This window comes from Phyllobates terribilis, unplaced genomic scaffold (assembly GCF_046119375.1).
Source record: "Phyllobates terribilis strain yellow unplaced genomic scaffold, ASM4611937v1 Scaffold_3__8_contigs__length_932513732, whole genome shotgun sequence".
Taxonomy (NCBI): domain Eukaryota; kingdom Metazoa; phylum Chordata; class Amphibia; order Anura; family Dendrobatidae; genus Phyllobates; species Phyllobates terribilis.
In genome coordinates, this window is record NW_027362763.1 from 18,900,240 (window position 1) to 18,915,596 (window position 15,357).

At 43.7% G+C, this 15,357-nt stretch overlaps 1 protein-coding gene across 1 annotated transcript in view; it reads right to left on the reverse strand.

Annotated features, from left to right (window-relative positions):
* The window catches only part of LOC141257882 (uncharacterized), an 88,427-nt gene that overhangs the window by 32,841 nt on the left and 40,229 nt on the right, over positions 1 to 15,357 (reverse strand). Inside the window, exon 2 of the mRNA XM_073672890.1 lies at positions 8,470 to 8,643. Coding sequence (XP_073528991.1) covers positions 8,470 to 8,643 — 174 coding nt within the window. The remainder of the gene's footprint in view (positions 1 to 8,469; positions 8,644 to 15,357) is intronic.

The window sequence follows — 15,357 nt, forward strand, 5'->3', positions numbered from 1 at the left end:
AAACTACGGGTGGTGGGATTCAGGCCATCGTATATCTGTAATGATAAACTGCGGGTGGTGGGATTAAGGACATCGTATATGTGCAATGATAAACTACGGGTGGTGGGATTCAGGACATCGCATATGTGTTCTGATAAACTACGGGTGGTGGGATTCAGGACATCGAATATGTGTAATGATAAACTACGGGTGGTGGGATTCAGGACATCGTATATGTGTTCTGACAAACTCCGGGTGGTGGGATTCATGACATCGTATATGTGTTCTGACAAACTACGGGTGATGGGATTCAGGACATCGTATGTGTTCTGATAAACTACGGGTGGTGGGATTCAGGACATCGTATATGTGTAATGATAAACTACGGGTGGTGGGATTCAGGACATCGTATGTGTTCTGATAAACTACGGGTGGTGGGATTCAGGACATCGTATATGTGTAATGATAAACTACGGGTGGTGGGATTCAGGACATCGTATATGTGTTCTGATAAACTACGGGTGCTGGGATTCAGGCCATCGTATATCTGTAATGATAAACTGCGGGTGGTGGGATTAAGGACATCGTATATGTGTAATGATAAACTGCGGGTGGTGGGATTCAGGACATCGTATATGTGTTCTGATAAACTGCGGGTGGTGGGATTCAGGACATCGTCTATGTGTTCTGATAAACTACGGGTGGTGGGATTCAGGACATCGTATATGTGTAATGATAAACTGCGGGTGGTGGGATTCAGGACATCGTATATGTGTTCTGACAAACTCCGGGTGGTGGGATTCATGACATCGTATATGTGTTCTGACAAACTACGGGTGATGGGATTCAGGACATCGTATATGTTTTCTGATAAACTACGGGTGGTGGGATTCAGGACATCGTAGGTGTTCTTATAAACTACGGGTGGTGGGATTCAGGACATCGTCTATGTGTTCTGATAAACTACGGGTGGTGGGATTCAGGACATAGTATATGTGTAATGATAAACTGCGGGTGGTGGGATTCAGGACATCGTGTATGTGTTCTGATAAACTACGGGTAGTGGGATTCAGGACATCGTATATGTGTTCTGATAAACTACGGGTGGTGGGATTCAGGACATCGTATATGTTTTCTGATAAACTGCGGGTGGTGGGATTCAGGACATCGTATATGTGTAATGATAAACTACGGTTGGTGGGATTCAGGACATCGTATATGTGTAATGATAAACTACGGTTGGTGGGATTCAGGACATCGTATATGTGTTCTGACAAACGTTTTCTCACAGTGCGGCTTGTGGACCCGACATACTGTTTATTACACTGTGTACAGAGAATCACATACACAATGATTACTGCCGCATTTCATAAATGTCACTAGATGGTATGTCTGTCCCTCATTATTAATTACCTATTTGTTGTTATTGATCATTTACGGACACAAGCCACATTGCCTTTGTCCACACCTAAATGAGCCTTTTGTGGACAACCAAGAATTCCCCCTCTTTCTATGTTCGTTATTTCTAAATTCACTAGGAGAAATAATGTTCCCCACAGTGCGTGACCTCTTTGGAACAAATTTGCATCCATTTTTCAAAATTTCCTTTAGAGTACTATCGGTATAAAGCAACGGCAAGTATTTCCGTACAACACCAATAACATTATAATAATTTTTCTTATATGTGGTTGAGAATATCACTTTTTCGAGAATTTATTTATTCTATTTGCATTTTCGGATCTCTGTGCTAAATATTGATCCCTTTATCTTTTGATGCTTCTATGGTTTTAGTATCATACCCTCGATTTATTAGCCTTTCTTCAGTGATTTGACATTCCTGTTCATATTTGGCGGCATCAGTACAACACCTGCGTGCCTTTATGAACTCTCCTGTGGGTATGTTGCTAATAACATGTTTAGGGCGCTGGCTCAAGGCGTGCAATATAGAATTACCAGCTATTTTTTTACGAAAAAGGTTGCATTCCACCCTTACAGTGTCCATTTTAGGACATGATCAGATATTAAAATCAAACATCAGAATGATGCCAGTTTGAGGCTAAATACCCTGTCTGAGAACTGATTTTGACGAGTGATTCTGACGAGTGATTCTGACGAGTGATTCTGACGAGTGATTTTTACAACTGTAATAATAATAATAAAAAAAAGTAACTGTTCTCTGATGGGACTTCAACCCAAAATTTTGTGTCCCAAAGCCAGTGCACTAACCGCTAAGATATTAACTTAGTTGTAAAACCCTTTGAGTTCTATTTGGTTATATGATGTTCAGTGCAAACTTGTCTAAAACTCATTGGGACTTATGCACAGACTGCAAGCAAGCCAAATTCAAATGATGTTTGATTCTTATGTGTGAGTCTGATGAGTGACTTTCTTCAAACATCTGAATAAGAATCATAATGACTTTTAGTCACTGAGTATTTTCATGGTTGATCTCATAAGACAAGAAAAGCTGCCAGCTGCTATCATTTGACTGGATAGCGCAATGGTAAGGTATTGGTCTCTGAAATTACAGTGTCAGAGTTCAAATCTTGTTAGAAATAAGATTATTATTTTATTTTATTTTTTTAATTATGACTATGTAGCACACAAACTACAGGGGTGTTTTACTTTTAATATCTGACACTCTGATTGTCATCCTGATGTGTTAAGAGTTTCAAACACGCTGTCTATTTAGCCAAAGTAAATTGGGAGGCAATAATTTACTACATACAGTGCCTACAAGTAGTATTCAACCCCCTGCAGATTTAGCTGGTTGACACATGCGGAATTAACTTGGCATTGTGACATTTGTACTGTAGATCAGCCTGGAAGTGGGAAATGCACTACAGCAAATTTTTTTTTTTTTTTTTTTTTTTAAAAACGTTAAAAGTTAATTCAGAGTGTCATTTATTATTCAACCCCTCAAACCACAAGAATTCTGTTTGGTCCCCCTAAAGTATTAAGAAGTAGTTCAGGCACCAAGAATAATGAGCTTCACATGTGTGGATTAAAGATCTCTTTTGCCAGCCTTTTCTGACTATTTAAGACCCTCCCCAAACTTGTGAACAGCACTCAGACATCGTCAACATGGGAAAGACAAAGGAGCATTCCAAGGCCATCAGAGACAAGATCGTGGAGGGTCACAAGGCAGGCAAGGGGTACAAAACCCTTTCCAAGGAGTTGGGCCTACCTGTCTCCACTGTTGGGAGCATCATCCGTTAGTGGAAGGCTTATGGAACTACTGTTAGTCTTCCACGGCCTGGACAGCCTTTGAAAGTGTCCTCCCGTGCTGATGCCAGGCTTGTCCGAAGAGTCAAGGCTAACCCAAGGACAACAAGGAAGGAGCTCCGGGAAGATCTCATGGCAGTGGGGACATTGGTTTCAGTCAATACCATAAGTAACGTACTCCACCGCAATGGTCTCCGTTCCAGACGAGCCTGTATGGTACCTTTACTTTCAAAGCGTCATGTCAAGGCTCGTCTACAGTTTGCTCATGATCACTTGGAGGACTCTGAGACAGACTGGTTCAAGGTTCTATGGTCTGATGAGACCAAGATCGAGATCTTTGGTGCCAACCACACACGTGACGTTTGGAGACTGGATGGCACTGCATATGACCCCAAGAATACCATCCCTACAGTCAAGCATGGTAGTGGCAGCATCATGCTGTGGGGCTGTTTCTCAGCCAAGGGGCCTGGCCATCTGGTCCGCATCCATGGGAAGATGGATAGCACGGCCTACCTGGAGATTTTGGCCAAGAACCTCCGCTCCTCCATCAAGGATCTTAAGATGGGTCGTAATTTCATCTTCCAACAAGACAACGACCCAAAGCACACAGCCAAGAAAACCAAGGCCTGGTTCAAGAGGGAAAAAGTCAAGGTGTTGGAGTGGCCTAGTCAGTCTCCTGACCTTAACCCAATTGAAAACTTGTGGAAGGAGCTCAAGAATAAAGTCCACATGAGACACCCAAAGAACCTAGATAACTTGGAGAAGATCTGCATGGAGGAGTGGGCCAAGATAACTCCACAGACCTGTGCCAGCCTGATCAGGTCTTATAAAAGACGATTATTAGCTGTAATTGCAAACAAGGGTTATTCCACAAAATATTAAACATAGGGGTTGAATAATAATTGACCCACACTTTTATGTTTAAAATTTAATAAAATTCAACTGAGCAACATAACTTTTTGGTTTGTAAGATTTATGCTTCTGTTCATAAAACCTCCTCTCGAATGCAGTTTGAAGGCTCTAACTTATTTGCATCTTATCAAACCAGCTAAATCTGCAGGGGGTTGAATACTACTTGTAGGCACTGTATCTATTTACAAGTGACTTTATATTTGCATAATTTCTTAAAGGGGTCTAATGATAAAATGTCATTCTTCTTCCTATCAGGATTTGAACTCTAACACTGTAGTTCCAGAGGCTGATGCCTTACCATTGCACTATCCAGTCAAGTGATAGCAACTAGTAGCTTTTCTTGTCTTATGAGATCAACCATGAAAATACTCAGGGTGACTAAAAGTCATTGTGATTCTGATTCTGATGTTTGAAGAAAGTCACTCATCAGACTCACACATCATTTGAATTTGGCTTGCTTGCAGTCTGTGCATACGTCCCAATGAGTTTTAGACAAGTTTGCACTGAAAATCATATAACCAAATAGAACTCCAAGGCTTTTACAACTAAATTAATAGCTTAGTGGTTGGTGCACTGGTTTTGGGACACAGAATTTTGGGTTCAAGTGCCATCAGTGAATAGTTACTTTTTTTTTTTATTATTATTATTATTATTATTACAGTTGTAAAAGTCACTCGTCAGAATCATTCGTCAGAATCGCTCGTCAGAATCGCTCGTCAAAATCGCTCGTCAAAATCGCTCGTCAAAATCACTCGTCAGAATCATTCGTCAGAATCACTCATCAAAATCATTCGTCAGAATCAGTCATCAGAATCACTTGTCAGAATCAGTTCTCAGACAGGGTATTTAGCCTCAAACTGACATCATTCTGATGTTTGATTTTGATATCTGATCATGTCCTAAAATGGACATTGTACATCATATGGTTATTAATATCACCCTTTAGTTTCAAATCTAAAAAGGACATTTCTTCCTCTCTTGCTTCAATAGTAAAGGATAAATTCAATTCATTAGTGTTTAAATAATTTTCAAACCCGAGAATGTCCCTCTCCTGTCCGCTGCAAACAATTAAAATATCATCTATGAAGCGCATGTAATACCGCGGGTAGTCTGAATAAGGGTTAGAAATAGCATCAATGGATTTACATTCCCACCAGATATATATATATATATATATATATATATATATATATATATATATATAGTACAATGCAAAGATTTCACTTCTTACATTACATGAGTGATATCTATTGTAAATTCCACAATAGCTCAGAAACCGGTGAATTTCTCCGCACAGTATACTGGCCCCCATATAAGGCCCCATACGGAATACTGGCCCCCATATAAGGCCCCATAAGGAATACTGGCCCCCATATAAGGCCCCATAAGGAATACTGGCCCCCATATACGGCCCCATACGGAATACTGGCCCCCATATAAGGCCCCATACGGAATACTGGCCCCCATATAAGGCCCCATACGGAATACTGGCCCCCATATAAGGCTCCATGCGGAATACTGGCCCCCATATAAGGCTCCATGCGGAATATTGACCCCCATATAAGGCTCCATACAGAATACTGGCCCCCATATAAGGCTCCATTTGGAATACTGGCCCCCATATAAGGCTCCATACAGAATACTGGCCCCCATATAAGGCTCCATTTGGAATACTGGCCCCCATATAACGCTCCACACAGGATACCGGTCCCCTTATAACGCTCCATACAGGATACTGGCCCCCATATAATGCCCCATACAGGCTGTTACCCCCCACATAATGCCCCATACAGGCTGTCCCCCCCTTATAATGCTCCATGCAGGCTGTTACCCCCCACATAATGCCCCATACAGGCCCCCCCCTTTTAATGCTCCATGCAGGCTGTTACCCCCCACATAATACCCCATACAGGCTGCCCCCCCCCCTTATAATGCTCCATGCAGGCTGTTCCCCCCCACATAATGCACTATGCAGGCTGCCCCCCCCCCTTATAAAGCTCCATGCAGGCTGTTCCCCCCCACATAATGCACTATGCAGGCTGCCCCCCCCCCTTGATAATGCCCCATGCAGGCTGTTCCCCACCTTATAATGCCCCATGCAGGATGTCACCCCCCCCCTCTTTATAATGCCCCATGTAGGATGCCCCCCCCTCTCTTTATAATGCCCCATGCAGGATGCCCCCCCTCTCTTTATAATGCCCCATGCAGGATGCCCCCCCCCTCTCTCTTTATAATGCCCCATGCAGGATGCCCCCCCCTCTCTCTTTATAATGCCCCATGCAGGATGCCCCCCCCTCTCTCATTATAATGCCCCATGCAGGATGCCCCCCTCTCTCTTTATAATGCCCCATGCAGGATGTCTCCCCCTCTCTTTATAATGCCCCATGCCTCCATACATTAAAAAAAAAAAAATCAAATACTCACCTCCCTTCTCCTCACCTGCTACCTGCTGCCCGCTGCTCGGGTCCGAACTCCAGCGTTGTCGGCGTCTTCCCGCTCAGCGCTCCCTGTGATGGCGCGGTGTAAAGATGTCACCGAACCCTCTGACCTGAGACGTCACAGGGAGCGCAGAGAAGGAAGACAGCTGATCTGCGGGGGCACGGGGAGAGGTAAGTATCCAGCTGCCGGGGCCCTGAGCAAGCGGCGGAGAAGGGCGGGCGCTGACACCGCTCTCCTCCGCCCATAGCCCAGCGGGGTGCGCGACCGCCAGTGGCCCCTCTGCCTGCTCAGGGCCCCGGCATTTGCCCGGGTGCGCCGGGTGCTGACGCCGGCCCTGCCCCCATGGAACATCCCTGGCACTGTACAGAAAACTGATGGGAAAACTTGAAGTAATTATTTTGAAGCAAGAAAAGAGTAACATCAAGAATGTATCCTTCATCTCATCAGAGTAATTAGAATTCGCATTTAGTTGTTCTGTTAATGCTTGAATGGCCGAACTGTGCGGAATGCAGGAATATAAAGCTCTGACATCACAGGTCATCCATGTTAGATTCTTACTCCATGTCACATCATTCATGATGGTTAGAACGTGCTTACTGTCCCTCAAATAGCTGGGTGATATCACTACCAATGGTTGTAACCTATCATCCAACCATGAACCCAATCTCTCCAGCAGTCAACCTATACCTGACACTATAGGTCTTACAGGGGGTGGAAACTGCTCCTTGTGCGTTTTTGGTAAAGCATGAAAAATCGGTATTCTTGGATTACTAGGTTGTAAATAATCCTTTTGCTTTAAACTCGGGATACCCAGATCCACCCCTTCTTGTAAGATCTTATCCAATTTTTCTCCTATAATCTGTGTGGGGTCATGACTTATTTTACGGGATGACTGTTCATCATTCAAAATCTTTGTCCAATACTACCACTGACCACCCTTTGTCAGAATTCTTCACTATAATATTGGGATTATTTTTGATGTTATTTAAAGCTCTTCTTTCCCCCCTTGTTAGATTATCCTTATCTGTTTTTTTAGAATAGATTTGTTTTAAATCATTTTCTACCATTAACTGAAAATCATTCATGATGGGAGCTCTCGACTGTATGGGAGGCACTTTCTCCATATGCCTTAAAAGTTTTTCCATTTCAACATTGTATTATGCTATGAATAAGGATCTATGTATCCGAAACGCGTCAGGCTCCGAACGCTTTTATTTGCACCATGGTCTCATGGTTTTAATTTTTTCAAAATAAAGGCTATTTTTTAAGTCACTTTCACGAGTTGCTGGATAACCACCCTTTCATAATCTCCCAACAGTCTTCTCTTCGCTCATCACACAGAATCCTCCAGTATATAATGTCCCAGCAGTCTCCTCTCCGCTCATCATCCAGAATCCTCCAGTGTATAATATCCCAGCAGTCTCCTCTCATCACCCAGAATCCTCCAGTGTATACTGTATAATCTCCCAGCAGTCTCCTCTCTGCTCATCACCCAGAATCCTCCAGTGTATATTGTATAATCTCCCAGCAGTCACCCCTCATCACCCAGAATCCTCCAGTGTATACTGTATAATCTCCCAGCAGTCTCCTCTCCTCTCATCACCCAGAATCCTCCAGTGTATACTGTATAATCTCCCAGCAGTCTCCTCTCATCACCCAGAATCCTCCAGTGTATACTGTATAATCTCCCAGCAGTCTCCTCTCCTCTCATCACCCAGAATCCTCCAGTGTATACTGTATAATCTCCCAGCAGTCTCCTCTCATCACCCAGAATCCTCTAGTGTATACTGTATAATCTCCCAGCAGTCTCCTCTCATCACCCAGAATCCTCTAGTGTATACTGTATAATCTCCCAGCAGTCTCCTCTCCGCTCATCACCCAGAATCCTCCAGTGTATAATCTCCCAGCAGTCACCTCTCCGGTCAGCAGCTCAGTGATCTTGTTGGTGAGCTCTAGGATCTTCTCCTCATGGTTTGGGGAGTGCGGGGGATGTGTTGCGGTGGTCTTCCTGCTCCGTCCTCCAGGCTCATGGAGATGGATGATGGGGGTCACACAGTCGTTCGCCGTCTTCCTCACCATTGTGTAATCCTGTATGGACAGACCATGGAGGAGAGAACCTGCCATCAGCATTGTATATCCCGACTAATGGCATTTATATAAAGGAGCTTTACTGATGATTCATTTCTTTTTTAGCAAACTCCATGAATCAAATGATATGCTAATGAGATGCACATGCAGTGGGCGGGCTCTGACAGCTCTCTGGCTCCTCCCCTTCTCCACAGCTGCTGTCTTCCTCCTTGCTGTAGGTCATCCCTGAGCTGTCAGAGACATGATGCAGGCAGCAGGCGGGGAGCCGGTAGAGCGGCAGCCCGCCCCCTGCACGGACAGCTCATTAGCATGTCATTTCCACTATGGATTCTGCTAAAACAGCAAAACGGATTTCTACAAGAAAGTGAGGATTCCCTCAGCGTTATAGACGTTGACCTTCATGCCATTGGTTGTGGGGGTAACATCCTGATGACAGGTTCTCTCTGAGATGTTCCTGTGGTTACTCGGTGATGATGAGTCCACCAGCAGCACATGGGATTGTCCACTCTATAATTCTCAGTGCCATCTGATGAGGTGGATCCACAAAGCTGCAGATGACAGCGGACACTCGTACCCAGCAGGCACGTGGGGCAGTAAGGATGACGCGCCCCCTGGGCCGTGGGGGTACCCGGAGCTGGGCCTTGTAATTCCTGGGGGTTGTAGTCACCGTGGCGGCGACCCGGTCCCTGACACAGGAGTCAAACCAGTGGCAGTCTATGTGTATAGGTTATATAGTCCGAGTACGCCACCTGTGGATTACGGTTATGGAGAACCGCCACTGCGGAGCAGTCCACTGAAGCTGGTGGTATGTGCAGCAAGTGTAGTATAACTCCCCACAGGAGGAGTGTAGCTTCAGGGCAGCGCAGGTGAATGATGGTGGTTGTGCGGGGCGTCCCAGTGCAGTGAGTGCTGGCGCGGTAAGAAACACGGAGGCAAGGTGATGCAGTCCCAGGGTCTTTACTCACGGTTATCAGTTTCCAAGTTACACTGCAGATTATAACTTCCCACGTCAGTGAGGGGCTCGGTCCACCCTCAGGTATCTCTAGAGCACTTTTCAGGACCCCGTTCTATGTACCTTTCTCTGGCCTCTCTCCTTGTACCTCACACCTAGCGGCACCTCTGTCCAGTGTCCTCGGGCCTTGGCGGGCGACGTGTGTTCCGTCCCCTGGCCCTATGTGGCTACCTTCCTGATGGCTGGTGTGGGCGGCCTGCTGTACTTAAAGTGCTGCAGCCTCTGGTTCCCAGTTGAGCCCTGTAGTCTCTGCTGGCTGAGGGATCCGGTTCCCTTTCTTCTGGCCTGACCCCCCTACCTCCTGGCAGCGGCGGGCGTACGTGTGGCAGCTGCACGGCCCGTACCCCTGGGGTACCTTCGGTTCCTCTCCTGGAGCCTTCCTGCTCCCTCTTTACTCTCCTTTCTCCTTCAGGCTTAGGCCTCTTGACTAGGCCTGCCTGTGGAGCAGAGCTCATACGGAGCCCCTGCTCCTGTCACTTCTCCTCACCACTACTCACTAACCAACTCTAGACCCTGAACCAAGATGGTTCCTTACTTTTATACCTCCTACTCCAGTGCTCCCAGGATCTACGTCCTCCACCCATCCACTACCTAGTTCCCCCTCTCTAGTGGTTCCTCCACACTCCAGCCAGGGATCAGGGACAGTTGTGCTTCCCCACAGGAGCATTGTCGCCCTGTCCCCCGGAAATGTGGTGCAGTGAATGTAGTGTTAGGGTCCTGAGCCGTACTCCTTCCTTACCTGAGTGTGAGATACCACACCTCTGGATGAGATGCAATACCTCTGTGGCGACCGAACCCTCAGGAGCGCCACAAGGACCCAGACAGGAGGCTATGCCGGATATCATACAAAGAAGACAAAATGCTTGACAATCGGAGAATGTGCGGTCAAAATAAACATAATGGACATCAGGCATAAGAAACAAACAGAAGGAAAATAATGCAGCGGTCATGGTGGCTGGACGAAAATCAAATCATCAGGAGGTCTAAATCTACCTTTACATTCTGTCAACACATGAGACATGCCAGATGGAAAGGGAATTAGGGCAGAACAACACCACTCTGCCAAGAGATAAACGCTGACATTAGCTGTGAAGATTTCACCATTTTGCTGATTTGGAATCTCTTCTACAGATGCTCAGACCAAGAACAGCAGCTTCTCATATGTAAAGAGCCTCGAGAAGAAGCTTCTTTGACCGCTCTATAGGCTTCACAAATAGCACCTGACCACTGGACAATTGAAGTTTGTCACCTTCCAGACCTTGATAAGATGCAAAGATGAGCGGCCGATCACCAGGATTTAGCTATGGGTAGACAGATTACAAGAGCCCCGTATTAACCAAAGTGTGAATGAGATCTTCTTGAAGAAGAAGGCCAGAAATGGCATGAACACCACGTAGCTGCGGGAATGCAGGATGACAACAATTGCCCAGGATTAACAAAGCCTCTCTGATGGTGAGAGAGCTCTGAATAAAGCGAAGAACCCAAAATCAGAATGTGAATAGCACATGACCTGGATCGGGCACTAAGAGCGACGACGACGACTCGGTACTGGCTGAAGGTTCGGTGATGTAATGGATACTTGTACGAATTCATCACCTAAGAGCTTCTGAAACAGAAGATAGTTCATCCTGAGCAAATTCATATGACTGTCATTATTAGACGTCTCCATGGTGGAGCATTTCACACTTATCCCAAAGACTTGAAGGCAACCGTCATTTATCTACAAGAAGAGACCCCAAATAAGAAGCCACTTCCTGTGTCCAATCGATCTTCAAGTTTGGTACTCCTCTAGTAAGATATTTCTGTAATTTATTATTTTCCTCACTTATATAGCGCCATTAATTCCACAGAGCTTTACAGACATCATCATCACTGTCCCCATTGGGTTTCACAATCCACATTCCCTATCTGCAAGGTTGCAGTGCTAACCACTGAGCCACCATGCTAGTCGGTAATCCATCTTCTAATAGAAAAAGCAAATAACAAAACAGGCAACTTTATCAACATGATGGAATATACTGAGTTTACCTCTCCGCTCAGCAGATAATAGAAATATAGAAGAGTTTACCTCTCCACTCAGCAGATAATAGAAATATAGAAGACTTTACCTCTCCACTCAGCAGATAATAGAAAAATAGAAGAGTTTACCTCTCCGCTCAGCAGATAATAGAAATATAGAAGAGTTTACCTCTCCGCTCAGCAGATAATAGAAATATAGAAGAGTTTACCTCTCCACTCAGCAGATAATAGAAATATAGAAGAGTTTACCTCTCCACTCAGCAGATAAGAGAAATATAGAAGAGTTTACCTCTCCGCTCAGCAGATAATAGAAATATAGAAGAGTTTACCTCTCCACTGAGCAGATAATAATAGAAATATTGAAGAGTTTACCTCTCCACTCAGCTGATAATAGAAATATAGAAGAGTTTACCTCTCCGCTCAGCAGATAATAGAAATATAGAAGAGTTTACCTCTCCGCTCAGCAGATAATAGAAATATAGAAGATTTTACCTCTCCACTCAGCTGATAATAGAAATATAGAAGAGTTTACCTCTTCACTCAGCAGATAATAGATATATAGAAGAGTTTACCTCTCCACTCAGAAGATAATGATAGAAATATAGAAGAGTTTACCTCTCCACTCAGCAGATAATGACAGAAATATAGAAGAGTTTACCTCTCCACTCAGCAGATAATAGAAATATAGAAGAGTTTACCTCCCCACTCAGCAGATAATAGAAATATAGAAGAGTTTACCTCTCCACTCAGCAGATAATAGAAATATAGAAGAGTTTACCTCTCCGCTCATCAGATAATAGAAATATAGAAGAGTTTACCTCTCCACTCAGCAGATAATAGAAATACAGAAGAGTTTACCTCTCCACTCAGCAGATAATAGAAATATAGAAGAGTTTACCTCTCCGCTCATCAGATAATAGAAATATAGAAGAGTTTACCTCTCCGCTCAGCAGAAAATAGAAATATAGAAGAGTTTACCTCTCCACTCAGCAGATAATAGAAATACAGAAGAGTTTACCTCTCCACTCAGCAGATAATGATAGAAATATAGAAGAGTTTACCTCTCCACTCAGCAGATAATAGAAATATAGAAGAGTTTACCTCTCCACTCAGCAGATAATAGAAATATAGAAGAGTTTACCTCTCCACTCAGCAGATAATGACAGAAATATAGAAGAGTTTACCTCTCCACTCAGCAGATAATGATAGAAATATAGAAGAGTTTACCTCTCCACTCATCAGATAATAAAATATAGAAGAGTTTACCTCTCAGCTCTGCAGATAATGATAGAAATATAGAAGAGTTTACATCTCCACTCAGCAGATAATAGAAATATAGAAGAGTTTACATCTCCACTCAGCTGATAATAGAAATATAGAAGAGTTTACCTCTCCACTCATCAGATAATAGAAATATAGAAGAGTTTACCTCTCCGCTCAGCAGATAATAGAAATACAGAAGAGTTTACCTCTCCACTCAGCAGATAATAGAAATACAGAAGAGTTTACCTCTCCACTCAGCAGATAATAGATATATATTAGGGTTTACCTCTCCACTCAGCTGATAATAGAAATATAGAAGAGTTTACCTCTCCGCTCAGCAGATAATAGAAATACAGAAGAGTTTACCTCTCCAGTCAGCAGATAATAGAAATACAGAAGAGTTTACCTCTCCACTCAGCAGATAATAGAAATATAGAAGAGTTTACCTCTCCACTCATCAGATAATAGAATATAGAAGAGTTTACCTCTCCACTCAGCAGATAATAGAAATATATTAGAGTTTACCTCTCCGCTCAGCAGAATTTAATAGAAATATAGAAGAGTTTACCTCTCCACTCAGCAGAAAATAGAAATATAGAAGAGTTTACCTCTCCGCTCAGCAGATAATAGAAATATAGAAGAGTTTACCTCTCCGCTCAGCAGATAATAGAAATATAGAAGAGTTTACCTCTCCACTCAGCAGATAATGATAGAAATATAGAAGAGTTTACCTCTCCGCTCAGCAGATAATAGAAATATAGAAGAGTTTACTTCTCCACTCATCTGATAATAGAAATATAGAAGAGTTTACCTCTCCACTCAGCAGATAATAGAAATATAGAAGAGTTTACCTCTCCACTCAGCAGATAATAGAAATATAGAAGAATTTACCTCTCCGCTCAGCAGATAATAATAAAAATATAGAAGAGTTTACCTCTCCGCTCAGCAGATAATAGAAATATAGAAGAGCTTACCTCTCCACTCAGCTGATAATAGGAATATAGAAGAGTTTACCTCTCCACTCAGCAGATAATAGGAATATAGAAGAGTTTACCTCTCCGCTCAGAAGATAATAATAAAAATATAGAAGAGTTTACCTCTCCACTCAGCAGATAATGACAGAAATATAGAAGAGTTTACTAGAGATGAGCGGTGTTCGACTAGAACTGTTCGCCAATCTCAAATTCGAGCTGTTTTGGGCGGTGTTCGAGTTGTTCGACGAACCCGAACGATTTGCAAAAAATTCGGCTGTTCGAGGTTATGTTCGATAACTGTTCGTGCACCAAAAGCGTGTCCTGCATGTCTGGCGCTATTTAGAGCACCAATCATGCAGGGATTGTCTGCCACTCACTGTAATGCCACAGCCATGGTGGTTGTGGCATTACAGTGATTGCCCAAATCGATGGGAACAGTGCTCACAGTGAAACATGAAAAGCCGGCAATTCAGCAGCGGCATACACCGGTACCCGACAATTTAGAACCGAAAGAATAGAGCTTCACACATAGATTAGATAGATAGAAACATGTCAGCCACATATATATGAAGTACAGTGACAGTGTTGCTTACTGTACTTGTCATTTAGTGTAAAGGATTTATCAAAAAAAATAATAGTGTTTTCATGCACCGTCTCTTTAAAAAAGCCGGCCGGCAATTCAGCAGCGGTACCCGACAATTTGGAATAGAAAGAATAGAGAATCACACATAGATTAGATAGATAGAAACATGTCAGTCACATATATAAGAAGTACAGTGATAGTGTTGATTACTGTACTTGTCATTTAGTGTTAAAATAAAGGATTTATTTAAAAAAAAAATTGGCGTGGGGTTCCCCTTAATTTTAGGCTCTAGCGGAGGTTAAGCAGACGGCTGGGGCAGATGTTTGAAGCCTGGGAAGGGGGTAATACCCACGGAGCTTCCCAGGCTACTAATATCAGCCCCCAGCGGAATACCTAGCCTTTACTAGCTATTAAAATGGGGGACCCCCCCAAAAAAATGACGTGGGGTCCCCCCTATTTTAATAGCTAGCAAAGGCTAGGCAGACAGCTGGGGGCTGATATTAATAGCCCAGGAAGGGTACCATGAATATTGGCCCCCTCCCAGGCTAGAAACACCAGCCGTCAGCCGCCCCAGAAATGGCGCATCCATAGGATGCGCCAATTCTGGCACTTAGCCTCGCTCTTCCCACTGCCCTGTAGCGGTGGCAGTGGGGTAATAGGGCTGGGGTTGATGTCAGCTTATAATGCCAGCTGACATCAAGCCCAGGTTAGTAATGGAGAGGCGTCTATAAGACACCACCATTACTAACCCCATAGTCAAAGTTAAAAGAAAACACAAACACCCAGAATAAAGTCCTTTAATTGAAATAAAGACACAATCCTTTATTGTTCTAAATTAAACCATACTTACCACCACGCCCATT